We start from the raw sequence: 25,651 nt of genomic DNA, 5'->3' as shown, positions 1-25,651 counted from the left end.
AATTGAAAAGATAATACATTTGCAACATAGGTAGTCCAAATGTTTGGAAATGCATGTGTGTATAATAGGAAGGTGAATCCACGAGGATATCCATCCAGGACTCATGATCCAGGACCACAGGACACAGGACCGCAGCAACAGGATCAGCCATGACTCTGGATCTCGGCGTATATAGACACCAAAAAGAAATGTGGGGAAGCTGGGTTAATCTGAACATGAGAGTACACAGGTACAGACAGAGAGAAGGAATAAGTAAGGTGTCCCCCGACAAACTAAGCCTAAAGCAGCAAAACTAGGGGCTGAATCTAATCAGCCCTAACTATAAGCGTTATCAAAAAGGAAGGTCTTAAGCGCACTCTTAAAAATGGATAGGGTGTCTGGCTGCCACCATTATCAAAAGAAAATACAATGAAAACATGAATTTATTATTTTAAAATAACTCAACTTTAGGTTTGGTTAAATAAGTTAGACATATATTTTATTCAACACAGTGGGGGTCCTTCTTAATTACCTAACCATAAACAAAAAAAGATAATAAAGTACAAATTTAAAAGGAATTTAAAGGACAAAAAAAGGAATTTAAAGGACAACATTCAATGGTGAAAAACTACACACTTCCTGGGGTCTTCTACAACACACATTGTTGTACGTTTTGATTGCCTTTTTACCAATACATTTACATCTTGTAGTTGACTGATATCAGACAGAATCAGCTTGTTTCACTCAAAATGCTGAATTTCACCCTCTCTATAATGAGGAGGCTCATTGCAAAAACACTCCAATTCAAAATAATCAGATCTTATCGCCACACACAGTTAGAGTGAAATGATCAGCGTCTTCAAAGAGTTAGTGGTAACTAACAGACTGGGATATCAAATCCCAAATATGCTTTCTCTCTGTCACGTTTTGAAACTTTCCAAAAGTTTTGAAGAAGGCCTCTGCACCTGTTTAGCAAATGTTTTCTCCCTGACGCTGTACTGCATACTCTGAAAAAGCCTTGTGATATTAAATGGGCAGAATTATTCAAACTTAAGACGGAGCAGATGGCTTTTGCAAGTGCAATCCATTCTGTGAATTTGCCCATCAGTGTTGGATCTCAAGAGCAACAGATTTGGAGAAAAAGGGGCATAAATCCTAAACTCCACTCGAGTGTTTTTCATTTGTCTTTTGGCCACTAGAAGTCAAAGCAGCAGCCCAATGATTTATATTTATTGTGGTGACCAGCAGCGATTGTGTGTGACAGAATGTTCTCAAATTTACAGGGAACACCAATTCTCCTTTTTCTTCCAGTTTCCACATTTGCGCTTCAGGTGAGGCTCCCGCCGCAAGATTATCTGCGTGATCTGCTTGTAGGGAGGGGTGGCCCTGAATTGACCAATCAAGTTTAAACACTTTCGACTCAAACTAATGATTGTTTATTTCTCTTTACAATAATGTGAGCTGCTTTTAGTTTGACTCCTTGCAGTTCCCATCGACCGACTTTATTTCAATGTGATACCTTAAGTGAACTAAAGCCACATTTCATTTCCATAAGATGTGTTCTCTCTACGATAAATGATGACATTATTATTTCAACAGTTTATATTCTACACTTTTAACAGAGATACGGTTGTTCTTGTAAACCAACTTTTATGGATTTTATGATATTTATCGCATTTTTTGTCAAGAGCTTTAAGAGAAAAACTATAAAAAAAGACGGAAATGTATGTTTTCTTTCAGTCAAACTATGTTGAAAGCATCATGAGGATAGTTTTTGAGCAAATGTTATTGTTAAAGCTCTCAAGGTTTCTTATAAGGTTTTTTTTTCCCAACTGTGATCCCAAAGGGTAAAACATGTAAATTTGGATGCCCAGACTCAGACCTGCAATATCAGGAATGTTGTTTTATCTCCCTACCAAACGTTTGTTCTGTTCAATGTCCCATCTGCAATGACTAACTGTGTATGAGCTAACTCTGGTGCCCTGGGGTGATTTTTGCTGCCATCTGCATTGACGTCTGTTGTTTCGCAGAATTAGCGACTGACGCACCCACTGGATTACAAAGACTGCAGCACCAGCAGCATCATTGTGTAGATTAGATTAGATTAGATGATCATCAGGACAACAATGGGCTGTAGCAGCAAATGTAAATCAAGGAGGGAAAATAACAATGGTATATACATATATCCACAAATGGAAAACAAAGTCTCGCTTATCAGGAACATCTGGCAAACACGAATGCAGTCTTATTAAACAACACTATTATTAACAGTACATATGTCATTTGGAATTGCTTGAAACAGAGTTCTGCGACATTGTGTGCATACAAAATGTTAAATGAACAACTTAATCAGGCATTACCAAAGTAGTCAACTATGTTCTGTTATCAATAATTTTAATTCGACATTTGGCCCTTTACTATGTCATGTAGTCCGCAAATTAATGTTAGAAAATATACAAACATAACAGCAACAAAAGGGACAATATAAATTGAGGGACATACAGTATAGGCCATACGAGCGATATCCATTACACATTACACCAGTCGAGGATTACGTAAAACATGTTTTCTTTAAGTTAGTTAAAGTATTCAAAAAACATTCTCCTTTTTCTTTTTACTTCCAAGGTAATGATAGTCACAACTCAATCCATACCCCATAGAAAGAGAAAGCAGTGTTACCAAGCTCAAAGCGCACCATAGAGACATTCAGAAGACTTCTTTGTGTAGATTTTTAGCTTTATTCGCAGGTATAGAAGGGTTGAAAGGCTGGAGATATAAATAGGTAGTTTGCCTAACAATGTCAAGACAATAAAAGACTAAATTGGACCGCTTAGAGTTATCTAAAACCCGTCCGTATAGGGATAAAGTTGCACTATTTGAAATCAAATCACCATATTTATTACAGATACTTAAAAGCTTTGCACAATTTTCTTTCTAGCCTCAAAAGGAGATATGTGTTGGCCTTAGCTTCTGCCAAAGATTATCAATAAACACTCGACAACTTCTTATCAAACAATATGCCAAAATGTCTTTGTCTTCTGTCACCACCTTCATCCAAAGAAACGTATGGTATTCCAATTGCATATTAAAAACACTTTGTAGACTTGTATGGATAACAGGGCTGGTCCCAGTTGGAAGCACTCTCATGTTGTGTTGTTTGTTTGATTCTGAGCTGTGGCTTGAGTAGTATTTACCGTAGTTGGTTGAGACTGATCTGAGGTCGGAAGGGTCGTTTTCTCGTAGCAGAGGCATCTTGTGAATTCAAACCAGCTGACGCCAGTGCAGCGAGCTTCATTAAGTTCTCCTCACTGCATCAACATCTCCCCCTCCTCCTCCATCCAACATGTCCTCTCCACCCCTTCCCCCCTCACCAGCCTGTCTAGGAATCCCCTTTGATCAGTGATATGACAGCAGCTGCACTATGCGGCATCCCAGAAGCCCATCTATCAACTGACAAGTGCTCTTTCTCTACACACCCATTGGTAGATCTTACAGGAATGCTTCATGTTTAAGGGAGAGCAGCCTGTTGGTCCGTTAACAGCATAAACAACGGGACCATCCATTACAGTGAAGTACATACAAAGTTAATGGAAAGCTTGTGACAGATATTCATTGGCCTAATGTTGAAGAACTGCGATGTCAGGACGATTTATGACCTGTTTATCTTCATCCATGCCTCGCTTACATTTACCCAATCACTCAACGCAACGCAGGGGGCGGCTGTGTCTCAGGTGGTCCAGCCCGCTTTTCATTAGCAGTTAGGTTGGTGGTTTGAAATGTCCTTGGGCAAGATGCTAAACCCCAGTAATGTGTTATTCTGCTCCGAGGTTAAAAGTGTCACATGTAGGCCGTACTAGAGGGAAAGGTTGGGTGATATTGAGAACATTTAAAATAGACAGATGCTATTTACACCCGGGTGTCTGGAGCTAACAATGCTATTTACACCTGGGTGTCCGTAGCTAACAAGCTCAAGGTTCAAGGTTCGAGGTTCTTTATTGGTCAAACAAACATAGCTACAGTGTCGATGAAAATCTTGTGTCACAGGCTTCTCCAACAGTGCAACACAAAACACAGATAAACAGAAAAATATAGTGCAAGTAAATAGTAAATGCAAGAAGAGAAATAGTTTGAAATAGTGAAATTCATTGAAATATGATATATTAGGTAAATAGATACATCATTTTTAAGTAGCAGCCAGATGAATATTGTGGATGTTTTTTCAGCAGTTCAGGTGTTTAACAGTCTTTAATGCTATTTACACCCGAATGTCTGTAGCACGGCGGCCATGACGGCCAAAATTAACATATTTTACCGTGATTTAATTGTAATACACGTTTCAAAATGATGCCGAAGTAACAAAATACTGATAATGGTTAGTAAAAACCATGAATTAATGCTTTGAGTTGAAAAAAATGATTAAAGAGACTCGAACGCACACACACACACACACACACACACACACACACACACACACACACACACACACACACACACACACACACACACACACACACACACACACACACACACACACACACACACACAGACCTTTGCATTTCAAAGTATTGCTTGTTCATACAGTTGATTGTTTGAGCTTCACTGTGCACTGCTGAATGATGTATGTGCAGAGTTTGACCCTTGAAGGCTGTTTCTGAAAATTGAATATATGTGTTACATATTAATAGAATTTCGGATTTCGGATTTGTGAATGGGATAAGTAGATAGAAAACATACCAAACACTAATTATTCAAAGTAGAGTATTACTAAGGAGGCATAGGCCTATATGATGATATAATTTTTGACATTATTGAGATTAAAAAGTGATTTGTTTTCCATGTCATTCGTGTGTTTTTCTTATCAGAAAATGAAGTTATTTATTTGTAAGCTTCAAATCCAAATGTTTCCATCAATGGCCTTTGTGCCCTGGCATGTGGCCTTTGTGCCCTAAAAAAACATGTGGCACCAAAGGCCAAATGACCTTGACCCTAAAATGACGAAATTCCAAGCCTGGTATGTAGCTAACAATGCTATTTACACCCGGGTGTATGTAGCTAACAATGCTATTTACACCCGGGTGTCCGTAGCTAACAATGCTATTTACAACATTAGATACTGTTTTGGATGTATAGGTATTTATGGAAATGTTTCTTTGATAACTTCATTCCATTGTGCTGCTGCGTCAAATTGTAATTCCCCTATGGTGGATGTATAAAGGCACATCTTATCTTAAGCACTGTAGCGATTTACACCCGGTTGTTGGACATCAGGGACAAAAAACACCTCTTTTTATATTCTGAACACCTGCGCGCCCGGAGCTGCAATAGGTGTCTCATCTGGCGCACCTTCGCCGCTTGGTGAGCCCCGGGCAAACATGGTTCATTTGCACATAACATTACCACCTGCCGTCTATGGTTATGACCTATGGAAAAGTTTCCAATTAGTATTAAACTTGGCTAAATTAGCTGCGTTAGCTAATCTTAGAAGAAGTCTATGTATTGGACCATTTCATTTGAATTATACAAACAGTGAGAAAACATAACTTTGTTGGAAAGGGTATATTTTGTGTTTAATGTATCTCACTTTTTATATTTGTATAATTATTAAAGAAGTTGCGCGCCTCTGGACTGTCTTGAACCCCCCTTTTGAGCGTAAGCGTCTCGCTTTACGGCATGAAGTGACGATGTTTATGTTCTTTTTGGGGTTGGTGTTAATTGCCGAATAGCTGCCGTGTGTCTATTTTCACCCGGGTGCAAATAGACACTCCGTTTAAAATATCATAGTTTTCACCCGTTAACTCAATATCAATATTGTGACAATACGGTATTTATTATAAGTTGATGGGAAAGGGCAAATAAAATAACCGGTTTTCAGTCAGGTTAGTTCAAAAACTTTACCATAGTCTTTAAAATCAGGAAAAGACAACACGTGTGCCATAACGATATCCAAAATCTAAGATGAAATCGAGTCTTGTATAGTCCTATGGCAAACAAGTTAAGTGTTCATCCTAACAGCCTTTTTTCTATTTAAGTTAGCAATAGCAAACACGAATATCTCTCATAATCATCATTAACTCAGTGTGGCTTGTCATTTCTTTATCTAAATGTCAAAAGTAAAAAATCATTGGCAGGAATTTCCTGTTCAGAGCATCCACTGTCATGACATGTCCATACATCACCTACATTTTCTGTAAATGCCAAACAATATTGTATCAAGTATAAACATCAAATCTCAAGATAAAATCATAACTCCAGATTACAGCGTCCAAGCCATCTGTTCATAGAAGAAGTCCTTTGATTGGTTAGCTGTATGGGAAGGTGATTATCATTGGGTTATGTGTAGTTAAAAGGACTAAGCATTTCCAACCTTACAACCTCTGTGGGTCAGGACTGTGTGTGAGTGTGTGTTGGATCAGTATCAGCAGGTCGTTCTCCTGCCATGCCTGTTTTCAGATTGGATCACACCACTGGACAGTAATCCTTATTTGATAAACATATGTTTTAATCCCACATCTACCCGACCCACTCACACACACCCTGTATACAACATGTTTTGACCACTTGGAGAAAAAAAAGAACAATAACAACAAAGGAAAAAGAAAAACTGACCAAGGCTTTCTGTCGAAGATATGGAGGGGAATAGCGAGAAACTGATGGAGTGGGAGTTTCCACTGGGAGAATGAGAGATGTGGGGGCGGGGGGGATTAACCATGAGAAGCTGGCAGGACGAGGACCTTTTGGCCTCACACACTCCGTCTCTCTCACACTCACGCACACACTTACAGTCCAGGAAACGGATTAGCAAGCGAGGTTGTGTAGAGGCATATCGGATGAAATGGTGATTCACCGTTTATGTACAAAGAGCTGCTACCGAGTGTGTGTGTGTGTGTGTGTGTGTGTGTGCGTGCGTGCGTGCGTGCGTGCGTGCGTGCGTGCGTGCGTGCGTGTGTCACTGTCTCATTAGCGAGAGCAGTGAGGCCAGCTCCATGAAGGCGTTATGAATCCTCTCCTCTAACTTCATGATCCTCGGACTACACAAACTCACGTCGTACACACACAGGAACATGTACTTCCTCGTGCACACACAACGTCACAAACACATGCTTTAGGTTGTAGCAGAGGGATGATTTTTGACACTTAGACCCAATAAGCCATATTAGCTGGATTTAAGGTCCCCTACACATGTACATACGTGTTTTGTTGTGTGTGAGTGTGTGTGTTATCGTGACAGAGAGGCGGATGATGAAACTAAGCTGAAAGTCTGGTGAAGCAGCCGGAGCAGAAAGACGAGAGGCAGCATTTCCTGTCAGAACGCTGTGGTTTGCAACTTTTAGCCCGGTATTGACTTTTTAATTGCCATCCATTATGTGGTTGATTACATAAAGCCTACTTTACTTTAGTTTCAAATGTCTACAAAGTGGTATTAGATTCATTCTGCCTTTTATGGATTTGTTTGTCTTTTCGTTGTAACTTAGAAGGGAAGTGTAGGCAAGTTGAAGGGAAGGATAGACAGACTTCAAATCAAAGACCAGGTTTAAGATGACAATTTATAAAAGTTTCCCTCTATGTTTGGGTTTAATATTCAGCAAAATATTTTTTATTTATGTCCTGCTTTGGGCCGGGTTTGATTTTTGCCTTAAATTGTCATTATAGTTAAGACTTCAGCAACACTCTTTAACATTCTTTAATAACTCTGTGTTGTGCCATGAATCACAACTGTTATTTAAAGCTATAATAATGTTTATTGCCTAATATTATCTATTTTAATTTGGTTGTCAATCCTACAAGAAAGAGTTCAACTTTATACTTGTTTTGCTTCAGATTTCTGCTCTGTAACAAATAAGCATTTACCAACAGTTCTGTACAAATTTGTCCCCGATGACAGCTGTTGATTCTTCACTTATTGACACAATTACCATGTTTTTGAAAGCTGGTTCTATAAGGTTAATTTATGCATTTTGGATTCAGATTTGTATACACAAAACTATATTCATCTAAAATCATTAAGGTGTACATTGTTTTGGTTTAAAGCTAAGTTTGAAAAACACAGTTAGTTGTTTTAAAAGAAAAATGTTATAGGGAGCCTATTAAAGTGACATACTGAAGGCATTGCTCCTTCTACCAATTATATTGTGAGTTGACATTTCAGGTTGAAGCTGATCACCTGTAGGTTAAAGTGTGAAAGATGGCCAAACAGACGGACACAGCAGTATTACATCGGCTAATTGACAGCCACAGCTGCCAGGAGTAGACTCAGCCAGTCAACGTTTTTATTAAATGCTCTGGGCTTGGTGAAAGAAAATTATAAATGAATGAAAACACGTCGAGTTTGTTCATTTTAATAAATCATGTTTTTTATCCCCTGTAGTAGAGTGGCGCAGGAATGAGTCCTAAACCCGGAAGTGAGGTAGCACTTTTGGGCTCTCGTCTTGAAGTCAACGATTTCTGGTTACATTTTCATGATTTCTTTTTCCGACATTAAAGGTAGGGTAAGTAAGTTTGAGAAACCGGCTCGAGATACACTTTTTGTTATATTCCATGGAATGCTCTTAACATCCCGACAGCAATGAATATCTGAAGTGCTTTGACAAAAAATACATAAAAAAATGTCATCTGTGGAAGTCCTGGTACTGTAAAAAGCACGACCAATCATTGTAGCCGGCCCGGCTAAAATAACTGGATGGCCTACCTGCCTGTCAGCCTTCCATCTGTGCACAAACTTATCTCGTGCCCTCATTGGTCATGTGCGCGTTCGTGTGTGTTGGAGGAGGGGCTCTGTAAGGAAGTGGCAGATTTTCTCCGGTCGAGTATTTTCAAATTATAGCGATCTCAAGGCGGTTTCTCAAACTTACATACCCTACCTTTAAATACATATACATTGTTAGGTTTTGCTAACAAGTCTCTAAAGGTGACTTCGGCATGATACTTAACGTCATCATGCCGAGCAACAGCAGCTTAATATGTGGAAATTAATCTTGCTCTGCAAACATTTGAAAAATCCCATCGCTTTTCGCTGAGAGACTCCTTCCTTTTGATGCTAACTTTGCATATTCAGGTTTAAGTTAGGTAGCAGGAGGGATGACATAAACCAGGCAATTTATTCTTTCCGTGAATCTGAGACATGAGGCATGGTGACAGACAAGTACACACACATGAACACACACACGTACATGCTGACTGGTGGCAGTGACTGGTCCAGATGGTAGGAGAGCAGGCGGACTTAGCGGATAATGTGAGGGAGCTGATGGGAGGAGGGGGAGGGGGGGGGGGGTCTCAGCTGGGGCGAGAGGGTTAAATCTTTCTGATTGGAATCCACAGCTGCACACACACACACATGCATAGCGTCACACATCTGAGTATGTGAGGACTGGACAGAAGTTTCTGGAAGTGTAGTGAGACTTGACAGAGTTGTGTGACTCAGCAGTGGGAGTTTGCTCCCTCCTGTCTCTCTGTCTGTCTGTCTGCTCTTTAAAAAAAAATTACCTCTCTCATTTCTATTTCCTTCTCTCTCTCCCTCTTTGTCCCCATTTCGTCATCTCACCTTTATTATTGCGTCTCTGTTCAGCTCGCACTCACCCGCAGCACCACACTCTTATTTTTTACCGTCTTCCTCTCTTTTTGTGTCTATCTCTCAGCAGGAGCTCCTTATGTGACAAACTGTGCAGACTCTCTCTCAACAGTTTCTGACACACTCAATGGAGTGTAAAGTCGAGCAGAAACACGGTGATGCGTTTGAGAGACAGATGGTAAGTGAGTGAAGGTAAACCCACCTCAAGCATTTCACCTGCACATGTTGTATGATGGGGTTTAATCACCAATTCAACTTACATTTATCTGTATTGTATACATTTATGGTATGAAATAAATGTGTTTTTATCCTGCTCTATGTCACCTTTTATAAAATAAATAAAATGGAGAATCCGTCATGACACCAAATTTTCCCAGGGGATTAATAAAATATCATGATTCTGAAATTATTATTACATGTTACTTGTTAGACGCTTTTATCCAAAGTGACTTATATACTCAATACTGTGGACAATCCCCACAGGAGCAATTTGGGGTGAAGTGTCTCAGGGACACAACGACATGCTGACTGCAGTGGGGTTTGAACCTGTGACCCCCTGATCCGAACACCAACGTTCAACCCACTGCACCACACGCCTGAAATATTATAGGGAAACACTATGTAATATTTAGTGTAAAGTGTTTAATTGACAGTACGTTTTACATGCAGCCATGAGGGGGACTGTTGCTTTCTTTGTGATTGTCCATATATACGTGTTAATATAATGTCACGCAGACAGCTGCCAGATGCTGTTGTACATTAACACTTCATAATCCAGATGTTACTTTCATTACTGCTGCCATGACACATCATTATCGCTCTCTCAATGTGTGTGTGTGTGTGTGTGTGTGTGTGTGTGTGTGTGTGTGTGTGTGTGTGTGTGTGTGTGTGTGTGTGTGTGTGTGTGTGTGTGTGTGTGTGTGTGTGTGTGTGTGTGTGTGTGTGTGTGTGTGTGTGTGTGTGTGTGTGTGTGTGTGTGTGTGTGTGTGTTCACTACCCTCTCTCTTCACCTCAGTCTCCCTCCATCCCACTTTCTCTTTGTTTACCTCTCTATTGACTCCCTCCTCTGTTTTGGCTTCAGCTTCTCTGTTTCTCTCGGAGCCGGTTTGAAGTCTACCAGTAGGGGAGTGTGTGTGGGTGAGGACGCCCTGCAACCTGCAGGTCTTTGTATTGAAAATGAGTTTTATATTTTTTAGACAGGGTGCAGACACAACAGAATAACAGCACAGAGGAAACTGCTCCACATGTTCATGGAGACGTTCAGACTTGTCAGTCTTTGCTATTAAAATGCCCAGGCGCACATATGATAATTTGGTGCTCCAATAAACAACCTAAATAATTTATTCATAAGAAAGTTGCTCTCCGACTGGCATGCTTGCATAAGAGAGGTTAATTTGAATTAAATCATGTATTATTTTAGTAAAATACAGATAAACATTGTAATGTATAGGTGTCTAGCTAAAGCTAATTTACAGACCCTGTTATTGTTAGGCTTTCAAATTCATAATAAACAGATAAATGGATACAACAGAAGAGGATAAAAAGAAAAAAACAGGTGAACACACTTAATGTATTTCTTGTACATGCCTGTGCATGAATACACATGAACATAGGTATATGTTTGTAGGCGTGCATGTATGTGACTGGTAAATGAATTATGTTGGTGTTAAAGCAATTGTATCGGTTTTGAATTGTTACCAGATGTGGAAGAAAATACTCGTATCTTGATCTTAAGTGAAAAAACAATCTTTCCATCTGAGATATAGTGGAGTATGTGAAGTAGTATAAAATATAAAAAACATATAAAGAATACCAAATTGACATGAGTAGTGCATTACACCACTGGGTTTATGCTGTCTTTGAACACAACACTGCATTTGATCTTTGGTTTCATCCGTAGCATTTTATTTTTCGAGGCAGACATCTGTGAGGTGAAGATGCAGCTCTAAGCTTCGTAAAAATAATGTTTCAATTCTTCCCTTTGAGGTTAGTGCGACCCATTCACAGAGCATTGTAAAGAGTGCTGTGCTTACGAATTTATGTGCACTGCTTCTGTCACATTTATAAGAGCACAGTGTGCATGGTTGTGCTTTCTAAATCTCAATCTCTGTGAAATTGGGCATGTGAGCACAAGCCCGCTTCCCACTCTCGGGTATCATAATAAATGGATGTAGACATGCCTGGAATCAACACCTGTTTTGGGGTGTGTTGAACACGTACATTTTCGCAGATAAAGATACTAGGACAATGGCTTGTCAACCTCTGCTGACCACAGTAATCAAATTCAGAAAATGCTTTTTTGTTTGTAAACCGCTGATTATGTGGTTCAGTTCCCATGTGGCCACCAATTATTTGTGTGATTTATAATGGTCCCCTCTTGAATCAATTTCATTTGAAATGTCAAGAGCTGCTACAAACCTACAAAATATACCAACCCCTAACTATATGTGTGGTTGCACTCACACCAACATTACTAACAGCAACAGAGCTCTCAAGTCTCACGCAATTGGCGTGACTCCATTCACACGCTCACACGCCACACCTTGTATTTCTCACGCAGAGATTTTCTCACGCAGACATTTCTTTCCAGTGTACTGCCCACCAAGTTGCGCCGCAATTTTGTAAACAAACTAGGCTTGTTTGAGACGCGTGCACTCCACTAGCACCCCCCCCCCCCCGTTGACATTCGCGATACAGAGGGCTTCATGGGAACTTTAAGGGGAGCCAGAAGTTGGAGTACAAAACACCGCTGCCAAAATCTCACTCTGAACTCTGTTCAAAACTTGAGAGCCCTGCAGCAATGTTTTAATCAAATGGACATTTGTTTCCTTGTTGCAGAACAACAGTTGGGTAACATTTTTGTGAACATTTAATTGAATTTGTGCACTTTCCAATTATGAATTTTCTTAACAGAACTGGCCTTTTGAGAGGGAAAAAAGAGCTCAAAGATTAGCGGTGTTATGGCTAGCTAGCACTATCATGCCCCCAGCTAGCTAACATGTTACCATTTAGCTAGCAAGGTTTGCCATCTGAAGTTTCTCTTTAAGTTATTTCCCTCAGCTTCAAGCAGCTTTTTTACCTGGCACAAAACATCCACAAGCATGCCAAATAAACACAGACTACATGATTGAGCATTGACACACACATGTTCAGTCATTTTGTGTTTGTGTCTATTTAGTGTGTAGTGGGCTATGGCTATCTTCCCAGCTGGCTAGTATGTCACACTGTTTAGCTAGCCAGCATCAATCGTTTGCCAACTGAATTCTCCCTTCATTGTCCCTGCTTCCAGCACCTCCTTCCTATAAGCAGCAGATACAAAATGTCCACAAGCATTTAGATAAACAAAGGCTAAATGTGACTTAACATTAACACACATGCTTAAAAGATAACATTTACATGCTAGTTGATGTAAATGAGCAGCAGATGATGCGTGTACCACAGGCAGTATGTAGATGAAAGCGTGCAGCCTGTTATCTTTTGCATCACACACACACACACACACACACACACACACACACACACACACACACACACACACACACACACACACACACACACACACACACACACACACACACACACACACACACACACACACACACACACACACACACACACACACACACACACACACACACACACACACACACACACAGGTGTCTTTCACATGTCAACATGTATGACTGTGCTCGTGTGCTGCATGCTTCAATGCGCTGTGAGGCATGACATATTTTCTTCCATCTGTGATGCTGCTCCATGGGTTGCTGTGCTGGTGTTTGATTTATGTAACGGTTTCTTCCGTTCCTGTTGTGGTTATGATGGCTAACGTTTTTTTTTTTTTTCCTTTTCCCCATACCCTAATTAAAAGGATTACATTGGCATGCAGCTAGAAAGAGCGATGATTAAAAAACACGTCTCTTTCATGCTTTTTTTTTCTCTTTATCTCTAACCACGCCACTCTCCCTTTCACTTTGTTATGTATCCGGGTGGACTTTCCTAAGCTAGATTTCAATTATACATCAAGAATATGCATATTTCAAAAGCTTTGAGCAATACACTCGTGACACGCACGGCACATGTACAGCAGATAAGTGCCTGTGTTGCTGCAGGGGGAAGCCCTCTGTAGGAAGACTTGCAAGGGTGTCCCCCTCCTCACATACGTCAGCGGGATGTAATAAGAAGAGTCAATTCCCCAGAGATAAGCGAAGAGAGAAATATATGCAGGGGTGGATGGACAGTGCAACGAGCTTAGATTGATCACAGGAAAAGGTGCAATAGAGTAGGAGAAAAACAGATGGAAAGAACTGTTCGCTGAGTTTGTTGTTTGTATTCATTACTTTGGAAGCGTTTTTGAGGTGTAATATTTCCGCTGATTCTCAAGAGATCGCTTGTCAATCAAACGGTGCGAACAGGACTCAGATATTACTTTCCTTGCGCTTTTTATCAAAGATGTTTTTTGTAGATGCTGGGGTTTTCTTTGTCTGTTTAGCCATTTATGCTCTTGCCGCTCCCACCCCCCTTTCCCATTATGTCATGCACCATACATTGACTGATTAATGAAGCATAAACCAAGCAAAATGCTTCAAAACTCCTTTTAAAAATGTGATACACATTTTAAGAAAAATCGGCAAAGGGTTTTAAATGACTTCTTATCCTTCAAAATCCTACCCAGTATAGGATCGAGAAATGGTCACTGATGGTAAAGGAGATGAGAAAAGCAGGAAAAGGCTGGATGATGAAAGCGTAGGAGTCAGAGTGGAGGGGATGAGGGGGATGGGGAAGCGTTTGGGACGGCCAAGGAATGGAAGGCTGACTGAGGACTATTGATTTAGACTGTTGGCCACACGTATTGTATAACCAAATTAAACCAGTGAAGATAGATGTTTTATTTTCTGTTATTTGTACCCTTGTGGATTTTGTGACCCAATGTATTGTCCACATATAATTGATTTAAAATAAGCAGTAACGTTACAAGCTCTGGATTTTGCTGTGTAATAAAAGGGAAGCGGAGAAAATCAGATATTTTCCCTGAGGTAAAATCTGCTTCTGACTTTGGGTAAACTAAGCAAATCTGACTTTCCGGCTTTTCTACACTCAGCTGAACGTGGTGTGAAACTGGAGCCAGCATTAGCAGAAGTCCTCATGGGAGCCATTTTGGGGCCAAGCCTTTGGTAATAAGGATCCAAGCTCTAACTCTGACGGAGAGGACGTGGGTGGGGACAGACAGGTGGGAGAGACAGACAGGTGTTGAGGAGCTTTTGCTCACAGCTGAGAATGAATGGACACACACGAACATCAACATATCCTTGAACTCTTGTAACGACAGCAGGTCCTGATGACGGTTATTTATTAACAAATTGAGATGTTATTAGTTTAGACTACATACTTGTACTTTGAGTATTTACATTTTTCTGCCATTTGGTACTTCTAGTTCTCTAATTTTTTAGAGAGAAATATTACGCTTTTTCTAAAATTATTTAACACTTTCAGAGACTAGATAATTTTAACAAATAAAAACACATGGTGCTTGTATGATAAGATACAGTGCTCTGCTAATTATACTAAGTATTACAACAGGTTCAAGCTGACAAACAAGATTAAAATGCCCTTAATGTAATTGTTTGTGGTAAGAACAACGTAAAACTGTTGAATAATAATATATTACTTTAAAAAGAGACATTCTGCATGAGTACTTTTTATATACAGTAACATTTTGAATTCAGGACTTTGACTTTTCTTGGAGTATTTCCAGGGCATTGTATTTTCATTTTAACAAAAGTAAAGGACCTGAAAGTTTGATTTGTCTTCAGAAGACTAATTTAAACCGTTTCTGTATTAGGCCCTCCATAAGAAAACTATCTCTCTTTTCTAACGCGGCATGACCAACATAAAGCTAACTATCATCCTTTCTAAAAACTTTCCATTAAACTAAGTTCGCCACTTTTGAATAGAACCCGCGAGTGTCCCCATTATCCCTTCACGACTTCAAACGACTCTTTAATTGGCTTTTGGGGACACGGCTCTGCTGCCAAGGGTCCTGAAGGAGAACATCAACCTTTTGGCAAATTATTATTTTAATCAGCTTAGCCTTGTGCGACGGGAAGGTTGGCAGCTGCATCGCATTTGTGTGCCCAGCGTTTACTCGGTTTGTTCCAGCGTGGCTGATGCTTCACAGTGATCTGTGAACTGCACAACAGCTCCAGGGCAATGCTGTTCAATAAAGGCTGAATCAGTGGTAGTGTGTTTCCAGCCAATCCTACCGTATTATGTTTGATTAATAAAAGAGGACATTGGCTAAGACGTCGGTTGACTGAACTTTTAACATAACAGAGAGATCTTTGAGTAGAAGTTGCGACCAAATTGATGAACGTTTTCTATCTTTGATTATATATGAGATCATGTCATGGCCGCGCCCCTTTTTAGGTGAACACATTCGCTGTCATTTGATTGGCAGTAAATACGAATTCTTAGGTTTTCATCAAATGTTTCATTCTGGGTTTTATGACGACTACAAATTACGAATCCATTTTAATCTACAAGGAGACAAATTACAAAGGTCAGACAGCCAAACCTGACATAATGTCATTGGAGATAGATGACCGGCGTCGATTTATGGTTGAATTTAAATCAATAGGGTCAAAGTCCGGTCAGTGTGCCAGTGGACGAGTGGCAGTCAGCAGGTTTACACTTAAACTGGGATTTCCCTGGATTATCAATGTTTTGTGGGTTTCAATGCAATGCATATATCCACTACTTTGATTTTTAACATTTCATTTATTTACTTAGACGATTGACGTGAATGTCATTAGCATCAGATTTTTTTTAACGCGGTTGTGTGGACGTACCGTGACAGCCGCGTTAAAAAAATCTTGGAGGTGGGCGTATCTGAAGCTTGGGGATTTTTTGCGACCAACAACCAATCACATGAATCTCTCGCCCCCGACATACAAAGCAATAGCAATGTTAAAATGAAGTAAACTGGATATAAAATCCCCAAACAGGCGAAAACCTACCAGTTTCACCCACTGTCTCCGCCACCTCCCTCCATGCCTGGTCCCTCCGGTTTGTATCCCGGTAAGTTAATAGGGACTGGTTATAAAGAACCGGGTGATTTGCTACCGCAATAACTAATTTCTCCTCCATTTTTAGGAATATAGAAAATGAACTGCGGCATGTCACTCCCAGCTTGCACGCGGTTTGATTGGCTAGCGCCTGTACTATCAGATTTGCATAAAAGGGATTTGATTGGCTGACGCTTCCACCTCAGCTTCAAAAGTTGAACATTGCTCAACTTTTGAATCCTGAAAAAATCCTGGAAATCTTCGCTTTGCTTCCCACAATGCAGTTCGGCGAAAAGTGAGGCAACGTGACGTCACCCCATTCAAAGTGAATGGGCAGAAGCGTTAGAAGATTTTTTTAACGCTGCTGTGTAGACGGGCCGTAACAGTGAAGCTGTGATGAAATGTTGGCCATAGACATACATTGGCTGATTTTGCAGGCAGTGACGCTGCTCTCATCTCTGGTGTGTGTAGTTTATTTACCAGCTGAAAACTAAACAAGATACTCTCAACATTCTGTTTCCATAGCAACAAACTGACACTGTCTAACTGTCACTGTGTTAGTGTGGATGTAAAACAGCACAGAAGAAGCACAAAAGTAGTTTGCTATAGTTTTTAACCACAGACCATGGTGAATACTGTCCCTAGAGACATTTGTAAAAACAATCGCTGTTTTTCTTACAAGGGGCTGGAAATCAATGGAGAAACTGAGGACTGGAAGTCAAATTAGGGGAAACTCATACAGTATGTGTGTCTTGGAGAGCCCTGAAATTCCATATATGGTCAGATTCAGCTGACATTTCTACTTTCCTCGTGTTTTTCACCAAGTCAAACTATTGCCATTTTGGAACAGACCTATACAAATAGTACCTTCCTAAATGTTGCATCATTCTGAGTTAGATAGATGGATAATAAAATAGATACTTTATTAATCCCAAATCGGGGAACGTTACATTTAGATTGTAAAGCAGATGTTAGCCCCATTGAACTCTCGAAAATCTAAATATTAACCCAGTTCAATAAATCGCTAGTTGCAGTGTCATTTGAACAACCAGTTATTGTGCCACATGCAGACTTGAGGCTAAATACAGCAGGATCAGCAGATTATATTTTTCATATGACTCTGTATGTATGTGCACAAAGATTAAGGGATTACAACTTGGCCTTTCAATTCCATTATGCACCCTTTCTGTCTGCATATGTGTAGACTTTGCTAAAGGACTTAGTCTAAGTTTGAAGAAGAATTGGTATAAAATGTAATCGTCCTCCTGCCTCACAAAATATAGAGAAACGAAGCATTGATGCTGTGAAAAATAAAGTTTATCAGGACTGGGAGGTTAATATTTTAGTAGTATAATGTGTCTTAATAAATAATAAAAAATGAGATCAACTAGTAATCATTTCAAACCACGGTTATTTGCAGCTTGATGGACACTTTAATATTTATTGGACCAATAAGATACACAGTATTGTTGTATCTGCTTTTCATCAAATATTCATTAAATCAAAAATACGTCACTCAAGGCACTGCCAAACATGTTTTATACGAAACATGACACAAGGGCTTTTACACTATTGAATTTACTTTTTAAATTGACAAAAAGCGAATGTGGCGCAATACTTTTTTGTGTTCCTGGATGACGTGACGATCTGGCATTTACTTTTGTAAGCACCTTGGTTGTCCTGACATCAATAAATGCAAAATTCAAAGTCTGACAGTGTTGATTTTCAATATATTCTGAAGGTGTGGCTTTCTAACTCTCGTTTTAACGGCACATATTGCAACCAACATGTGATGTCACTTCCTTTTCATACAATTTTCAAGACATTATGAAAACACACACACTAACACTAAGCTATATTAAGTCAATTGTACTGGGTTTTTTGTATGATTGATTGATTTAAAAACTCAGACTGACCAGTGTTTTCATTACTTCCGTCCTAAAGACTATAGGCTTGCGTTTGTTCTTTGCAGTGACATCTGCTCCCTCTCCAGTGGGAACAAAAGCAGCACTAGTTAAACCAAGTTTTATTGTTTTTTTCCTGAGTGCCAGAGTAAGCGATCCACCAGGATCACATGGATGACTTTTCTGACTTTGTTGCCCTGCCCAAATCTCCCACAAATCAGTCAAATGAACTCTGTGGGATTCAATTCAAAAGTGGAGCCCTTTCATCCTCCCCATCCTAAGATCTATTACTGCCCAGTTTCTGCCAGGTTCTTGTTATGGTGTTTAATTCAGCATATGCTCCTATAGTGAGGATCCTAAATCTACAGCATTAAACTCTACCCCAGCATAAATGTCCGTCCGCTCAACACCCTGTCTTCTTCCATCTTTGATTTTCAGCCTCTCTCTGAAACACTCTTCATTAAATATAGTGTACCTCGTGATCAATCATTCAGGCAGCATGGGAGTTTAAATTAATTGTAAAGATCAGAACGCCTAAAGAATTGACAGCTGCAGCAAAAGGTACTAAACATTGACGTATATATGCTTAACATGTTAACTGCAGAAAATATAAATTGTGTGGGCAAATACTGTGTTTTCCCATTGTTGGCATTGTGTTCTCATTCAGTTTTTTTCAGCATGATGAAACTGACAGAAAATGTTTACAACAGGAAGATGGCAAGTTCCAAGATGGCTGATTTACACTGCTCACCGCACACACACGTTTCAAGCGTTTGTGTATTTTACATCCGATGACGTATTTTTCGTGCTAAGCAAGGTGACTTCCTGCTGACTGTTGAGTATCATGAGCTACTCTTGTCCACTAACAAGGGATATTTGGTTCAGATTGTCAAAATCAAATTATATAATTGGATATTTAAAAAAAAAAGGCTGATCTGGCACCAATGTTATGGCCTAAATCAGATACCATAAAGCAAATCTAACCAACCCGACAGTTGTCCCCAAAACAATTTTTTTGTAATATGGCTCTTTGAGACTTTTATCGTTATTGAATTGGTCATAAAAGAGTAATTTTGAGTGTATGAGTTATGTATTGAGTTAATTTGGCGTCATGTCCTGCAATTACAAATATGGCCACTGCTCAATATCTTCTTGCAGCCCAGTTTCTCTTGTATTGTTTTACCCACTTTCTCTTTTATTGTTTTACCGCACTGTTTGCAGCACCCCAACATGTAGTGGAAATCCCGAAATACAGTCTGCTCAACCCAACAGACATGAATTAACGTCAGGGGAAATAAAGGCTAAAGGTCTATACTCTCTTTTTTTTTACTGAAAAAATAGAGACACAATTGATCTCTCTTAACTCCCATTGTATACAGTAGTGTTTTCCTACAGAAGCACTTACTGGCTACAAATTCAACAACATAATATAATAAATAATACATAAAATAAAATAATAATAATAATGACGTTTCATTGTGTTTCTGTGGCATACTCCCACAGAGGGTATGGGCTAATACATGTTTCATTCCATCTCCATTATCTTCTGCTGACTGCATGGTGATGCATGAAACACAGCGGGGCGTGCGCGCCCGGCTTGGCTCTTCCTGGCTTTTTTTTCGCGCGTGTGTGTCTCCTACTGTGCGTTACGTTCCTATAGCCGGGCCGTCCACGTCACGTGTCAGGACTCCCGAGTCCTGGGCCAAGTTTCTCTGTGTCAGATCATCCACGGAGCTTCAGCACGGCTCGACCCTGGCGCGCGTCTCCGCTCCACGCTGCGTAAAACAACACCTCAGCGAGGATGGACGGATTGATGGTTGCATGGATGTGGATAGCAAATGAAGACCGCTTTAAGTGATTCTTTCATTACTTCCAGTGATTTTTCTTCTTCTTTTTTACAACGTCTTTCGGATTACCTTTTTGATCTGTGAAAAGCAAAAGAAGTGAGGAGATTTGCAGAGAGGAAAAAAAGAAAGGAAAGGGAAGCTCCGGGTTGCTGGGAAAGGCTGGGTGCGCTAGAAACACGGAAAGTCACGGATCATGCTTATGGGAACTTCCGATTCCGTCTCGATAAGGTATTTTTAAATCATAAACTTTTCCTCTTTGCCTTTTAATGTTTTAATTGCCATCGAGTCCAGGATTGAGTCCACTTTTGAATGGCGAAAAAACAAAAACACAGGTGATGGGCGCTCCATTCTCTTTTCATTTCCTTTGACACCATTTGAAACGCGTAAGTACTTTTCAACAGCTATCCTAATTACTGCATGTTTCACATGTTCCCTCCTTTTCGTCATACAGTACACTCCCTTTAGGAGAGCATACAACTGCCTCAAGCGTCAGATGCGCTTGTCTCTCATAACGGCAAACAATGGACAACAAAGCCCATTAAAAAATAAATTTAAAAAAACCGTAAAAGATAAAAGTCTGTTAGCTGGATTATGGTGAATAATGTTTCCTGCTCGATGTTATTGTACTTATTATAATAATCAGGATTAGTGTGGCATTTATTGTGTTTTTTTTTTCTTTTTGCGCATTCCCTGCCCACCATTGCGTGGTGTGGGCTAAAAACCTCTAGTAGACCAGAGACAGAGCAGTCCATCTGTTCAATCACATAGCAACAGGAAGAGCGAGTGAGAGGGGGGAAAAAAAATCCCCAGTATTCCCATTATATCACAATATGATTATGGGGCATTGACAGTTTATTACTTTATTGCTATGGATACATGTGTTTCTAACTATGTTGGCACTGAAACAGCAGGTCTATGTTGCTGAACGCTCAGTTTACTGTATTTATTAATTGTTTATATAATCATATAATATTTATTAGATGTTCTTACAAAGAATCCTATGTGTTGTATTTTCTATCTCAGCTATAGTTCATTTTAAGAAAAAGCCTGGAGAGATGTTTGATATGAAAGCTTATGAAAAGCTTCAAACGCAGCCAGGTTAGTTAACGAATATTGATAATCTGTGTGTAGATTTATTGGACGCAAGTACTTTTGCCGCTGAGGGATTAAAGGAGAAATGAGAGTGTTTATTTGGCTCATGCGTCTCCAATTGCTCTTTGCTAAGTTGATCTCTCTCTTCCACCCTCCTTCTTTTTTCTGTCACTGTTTCTCTGCATTTCTGCATATGTTCTTTCCTATTCTCCGTCTCTCCCTGTCTCATCACATTGATTGTTGTCCTTCTTTCCACCCCTCCCACTGCCCACCTCTATCTAACCCCTCTCCCTCTGACCCCCTCTTCAGAGTGGCTCTGCCTGATGCTCTATCATGACTGATGGCGAGGGGAGAGTGCGCTTTCAGTTCGCAGAGAGCCCGGAGGGGCAGGTCCGGGAGGGGGTTCAGGAGGAGGTGAGGCTCGCCATACCTTCGGCCTACAGGAACGACGCCCCTGATCATGATGCTGACCCCGGGGGAGGCCACGATGAGCAAGAGGAGGACGAGGAGGAGGTGGATACGAGGAGGAGTCGGACTGGTCGTGGCGATGGAGCGGAATGGAGTCCTGAGGTGCAGGAGGACCAGGAACCGGAGCTGGAAGTTGGACCAAGATTGGGAGTTTGCATTAGGACTCCTATTCGGGATCCAGACTGTATCTCCGAGGAGGAGGAAGTGCAGCCGTACCCCGTCCTGGCCCCCGTGGCCTTCCTCTGCCTAAAGCAAACAACAAGACCTCGCAACTGGTGTCTTCGTGTCGTCTGTAACCCATATCCTTTCACATGCTGGAAACCTAAATCTGTCCGATGCCTGGTAAGACCAAATATGTCCTCACTCCCCAATGTGTGAGCATTGCCAAGCTGACACATTTCCCTTGAATACAAGGTATGTGATCCACATGCTTTTAAGTGCAAACATCAGCCTTTCTATGTGTTCCCATGAGACTAAACAATCTCCAGTAGCAGGCGCCACACTGGTGAAATCCATCTGCTCATTTGTCCAATCAGTATGGATGAATCTCTTCCATTGTTTGGGACTATGAGATGAGCAATGTTGTGTGGCTCTATGTAGGAATGGCTTCTCTTCTTGCAGTTGTCTTGAGCTTGTCTTCATTGGGAAAGTCAATGTTACTTTTGCAGAGTTGCGCTGGCTTGAGATTTGGATGGTTTATATTTGAGACTTGTGTACTGATAGTGCTTCTCTGTATGGCGGATAATTCCAGTGATTTAGCCATTGACTTGGCCAAATCACATTGCTACAAAAGAAAGTGTTTCCTATATAGAGGCCATTGACATAACTTTGAAAAGTACAGTCACATTTAGTAACATATTTTTACTCATTAAGTGTATTCTTTTTACTGGTTTTACTTTCATCCTTGTTGTTATAGTTTACCTTGGTTTATCTTCATTGGGGATTTAAAGTGCTTGATAGCATCACTCAAGTTGTTTTGGGATCAATTTCAAAGATGATTCAAAGTTATTAGCCCAATGTGTTTGAAATCCCCCTTTATTAATCACCGTGTGCAGATTAAATACTATCTTTGAGCTGACAGTATCCCTCTCTCACATTTTCTGGCTGCCATTTGTGCCATAAATCATTCATTTTATTATAAGAATGTCAAAATATTCCAAGTTAAATCAGCTTTTAGCTGCTTTTGTCTGTTTTAGTGTCTATTATTACCCCTCAGCTGCACATCCCGCCTGAATAATTTTCATCTGTGGGATGTTTTAACACACTGGAGAAAAAGAACAGAATGTGCATCCAAATCTAAGCTCTATGAAAATAATTTGAAGATGAACCACTGCAATATTCTTTCAATCCTGATGCAGCAAAGTGGGCGGTGTAAAAAGACGAAACGAGGACCTGCGTCATATTTATTTCCTGAGTACATTCCTTTGTACCTGGAGTCAAATCTGCAGGGTGCCAAGTTTAACAAAAAAAAATGATAACATGAATACCTAGTCTTCTTGATCAGATCTTTGCTTTGTCTTCAGGAAGCTTGTAGGTTATATCTGTTGAGTGACTGCACCAGGACTGCATGATGTTTTTAGAAGTGGCAGCTGGGAGCTGGGAGTTGGAAGGGTGCATATTTTGGAGGAGGATCTTGACAAGGTGTTTGAGTTAGATACTGCAGACAGGTAGACACACCTTTAGATACTCATGTGTGGATATTTTATGAGCACATAGCTGGAAAGCTGCTCAAGGAAATGGAGTTGTGGATTCAAATTGACAGTTGGACGTGGGTCAAACCAACGTCGATCGTTCTAAATTGGTAAATGTGTGTTTTTCCAACTCTCCTTCAGGACTCTGGGAATAAGTGCTACCTGGCTTGGGGGAACTGCCGTTTATATCAGGATGGCATTATTAATATCTGCATCTCCAATATCAAAATAGAATCTGAGTCATCATGTTCTGCCATGCCCCATGCAACCCCCAATGGGGAAATAGTAATTGATCATAGGCCAATTGTGTTTTTTATTTCACCTTTCCTGTCTGTTATTACCCTTATCTTTCAATCTCCATGCCCCTTGTAAAAGGTATTTGTTCTGTTATACATTTAAAGCCTGAACCTCACTAATGAGTTATCAAAGTGTTCCCTACTGATCCATTATACATCTGTTTTCACAGATTGAATAGAAGTCTCCTGGATGAGTAACCTGACATTTAATGTGTTGAATAGTTTTGTGTATTTAAGGTTTGATTTGAGGCCTTGAGGAAAGTCCTAATAGTTATATAGACCTTCTCAAAACTGGCACACTTGGAAGCACACTAGCATACATCCTCTACTCCACCAGGTGTCCCTGAGCGATACAAAGCATCTACAAGGTCTCTGTTTTGCGGCTACCACAACACACTCCGAGGGAATTAATTAATTAATTAATTGTCGGAGGTCCTTAGTCCGTCTTTCGGGGATCTGTGAGGGGCTACAGAGAGGTGGTTTTCCCGGTCCCTCTCCTGGAGGTATGAAATAACCTGAGCTCCATGTGAGGGAGAGATGATTAACGATTGATTATCAGCCATTAATCTTTGGGGATTAATATCAAAGTATCCGTACTGCTCACTGTAGACGCTCAAGTACCAAGTCATGGGGATGAAAGGCATGTTATTCTCTCTTGCATATCGCTGATTGGTGTGGTTAATGGTGGATACCCCTGCAGTATGAGCAGTTGCGTCTTAAATTGGTGAGAATTTTTTTTTGAATTGGCAGACCTGCGCAGGCGTTTTGGAAATCCTACAAGTGCACATCTTGTTGGCTGTTTCTTTTAATGGTTGGGATTCTGGCCAAGCCTATTTCCTCTTACGCTGGTGCTTACACAAGGACTGAAGGTGTGTTTAGATATTTCAAAGCAAGGAGAATACTGTTATTGCTGTTTTTGAACAGGTTTTTCACATGTTTTATTTCAGAGTAGAGCAGAGAAAATTAAAACTAAGCTACAGGCTGTTTTGGCAGATGTTAATGTTGCATTACATTATGTCTGTTTTGTTCAAAGCTCTGTGGCTGCTGAAGTAAGTTCCTAACATATAGCAGATGCTCCTATGGTGAGCACATCCTGCCTGACGTATAGTCCTTATCACATTTCTGATTTACTGCTGATTGTTGTTTGGTGACAGCTAGGACTGTTTGTTCCAAGACAGCATGGCTAATAAATGACACACACACATGCTCCACATTGCATTATTGTTTAAAACTTGAACCAGGTTATGTCATAAGAGCTGATTTGACTGGACAGCTCTCTGTGTTTTTGTTCCTCCGTGCACTGCGAGTGTGTGTGTGTGAGTGTGCAGGACCCACTGTGTAAGCATTGCAGAGTTGGTGGTCCACAGTGGGCTATGTAAATATTATTCCCAGCGTAAATTCTCTGCCATTCATCTACACAAAAGGTATGCAGACATTGGTTGAATTGTGTATTTGGAGAGACAAAGAGATAAAGTAGGTTTTTATTGCCATACATTATGCTAACATGATGGATATTAAACGATTAAAGAGTTAGGGTTGTTTTATGTAAAATTGAGATTCCTAGCATGACTTATCTAGATTTTTTGAACATGTGACAAAAAAACAGCTCAATAGTTGCGTACAATTACAGCGTGTATCCTTTATTATGTTTATTATGCTCATCATCATTGATCCACTGGCCTGTTCTCTTGTCATGTACATAAACATTTAAGGAAAATGCATCTGTGTTCAAGCTGCAATTACAGCAG

The 25,651-nt window shown here is 40.2% G+C and overlaps 1 protein-coding gene across 8 annotated transcripts in view; it reads left to right on the top strand.

Annotated features, from left to right (window-relative positions):
* Positions 1–20,217: 20,217 nt before the first annotated feature.
* Positions 20,218–25,651, top strand: part of cacna1ha (calcium channel, voltage-dependent, T type, alpha 1H subunit a) — a 137,192-nt gene continuing 131,758 nt past the window's right edge. For 4 of the 8 annotated variants that reach the window (XM_079645686.1, XM_079645684.1, XM_079645685.1 and 1 more), the window contains exons 1-2: positions 20,231–20,739; positions 21,758–22,215. In XM_079645686.1, coding sequence (XP_079501812.1) covers positions 21,782–22,215 — 434 coding nt within the window. In that variant the 5' untranslated portion in view covers positions 20,231–20,739; positions 21,758–21,781. Of the gene's footprint in view, positions 20,740–21,757; positions 22,216–25,651 lie in introns of all 8 variants that reach the window. The other 4 variants (XR_013801851.1, XM_079645687.1, XM_079645688.1 and 1 more) reach the window with 2 other exon arrangements.

Source organism: Notothenia rossii (genome assembly GCF_949606895.1).
Source record: "Notothenia rossii genome assembly, chromosome: 8".
NCBI classification, from domain to species: domain Eukaryota; kingdom Metazoa; phylum Chordata; class Actinopteri; order Perciformes; family Nototheniidae; genus Notothenia; species Notothenia rossii.
This window is presented reverse-complemented; position numbering and strand designations above follow the sequence as displayed.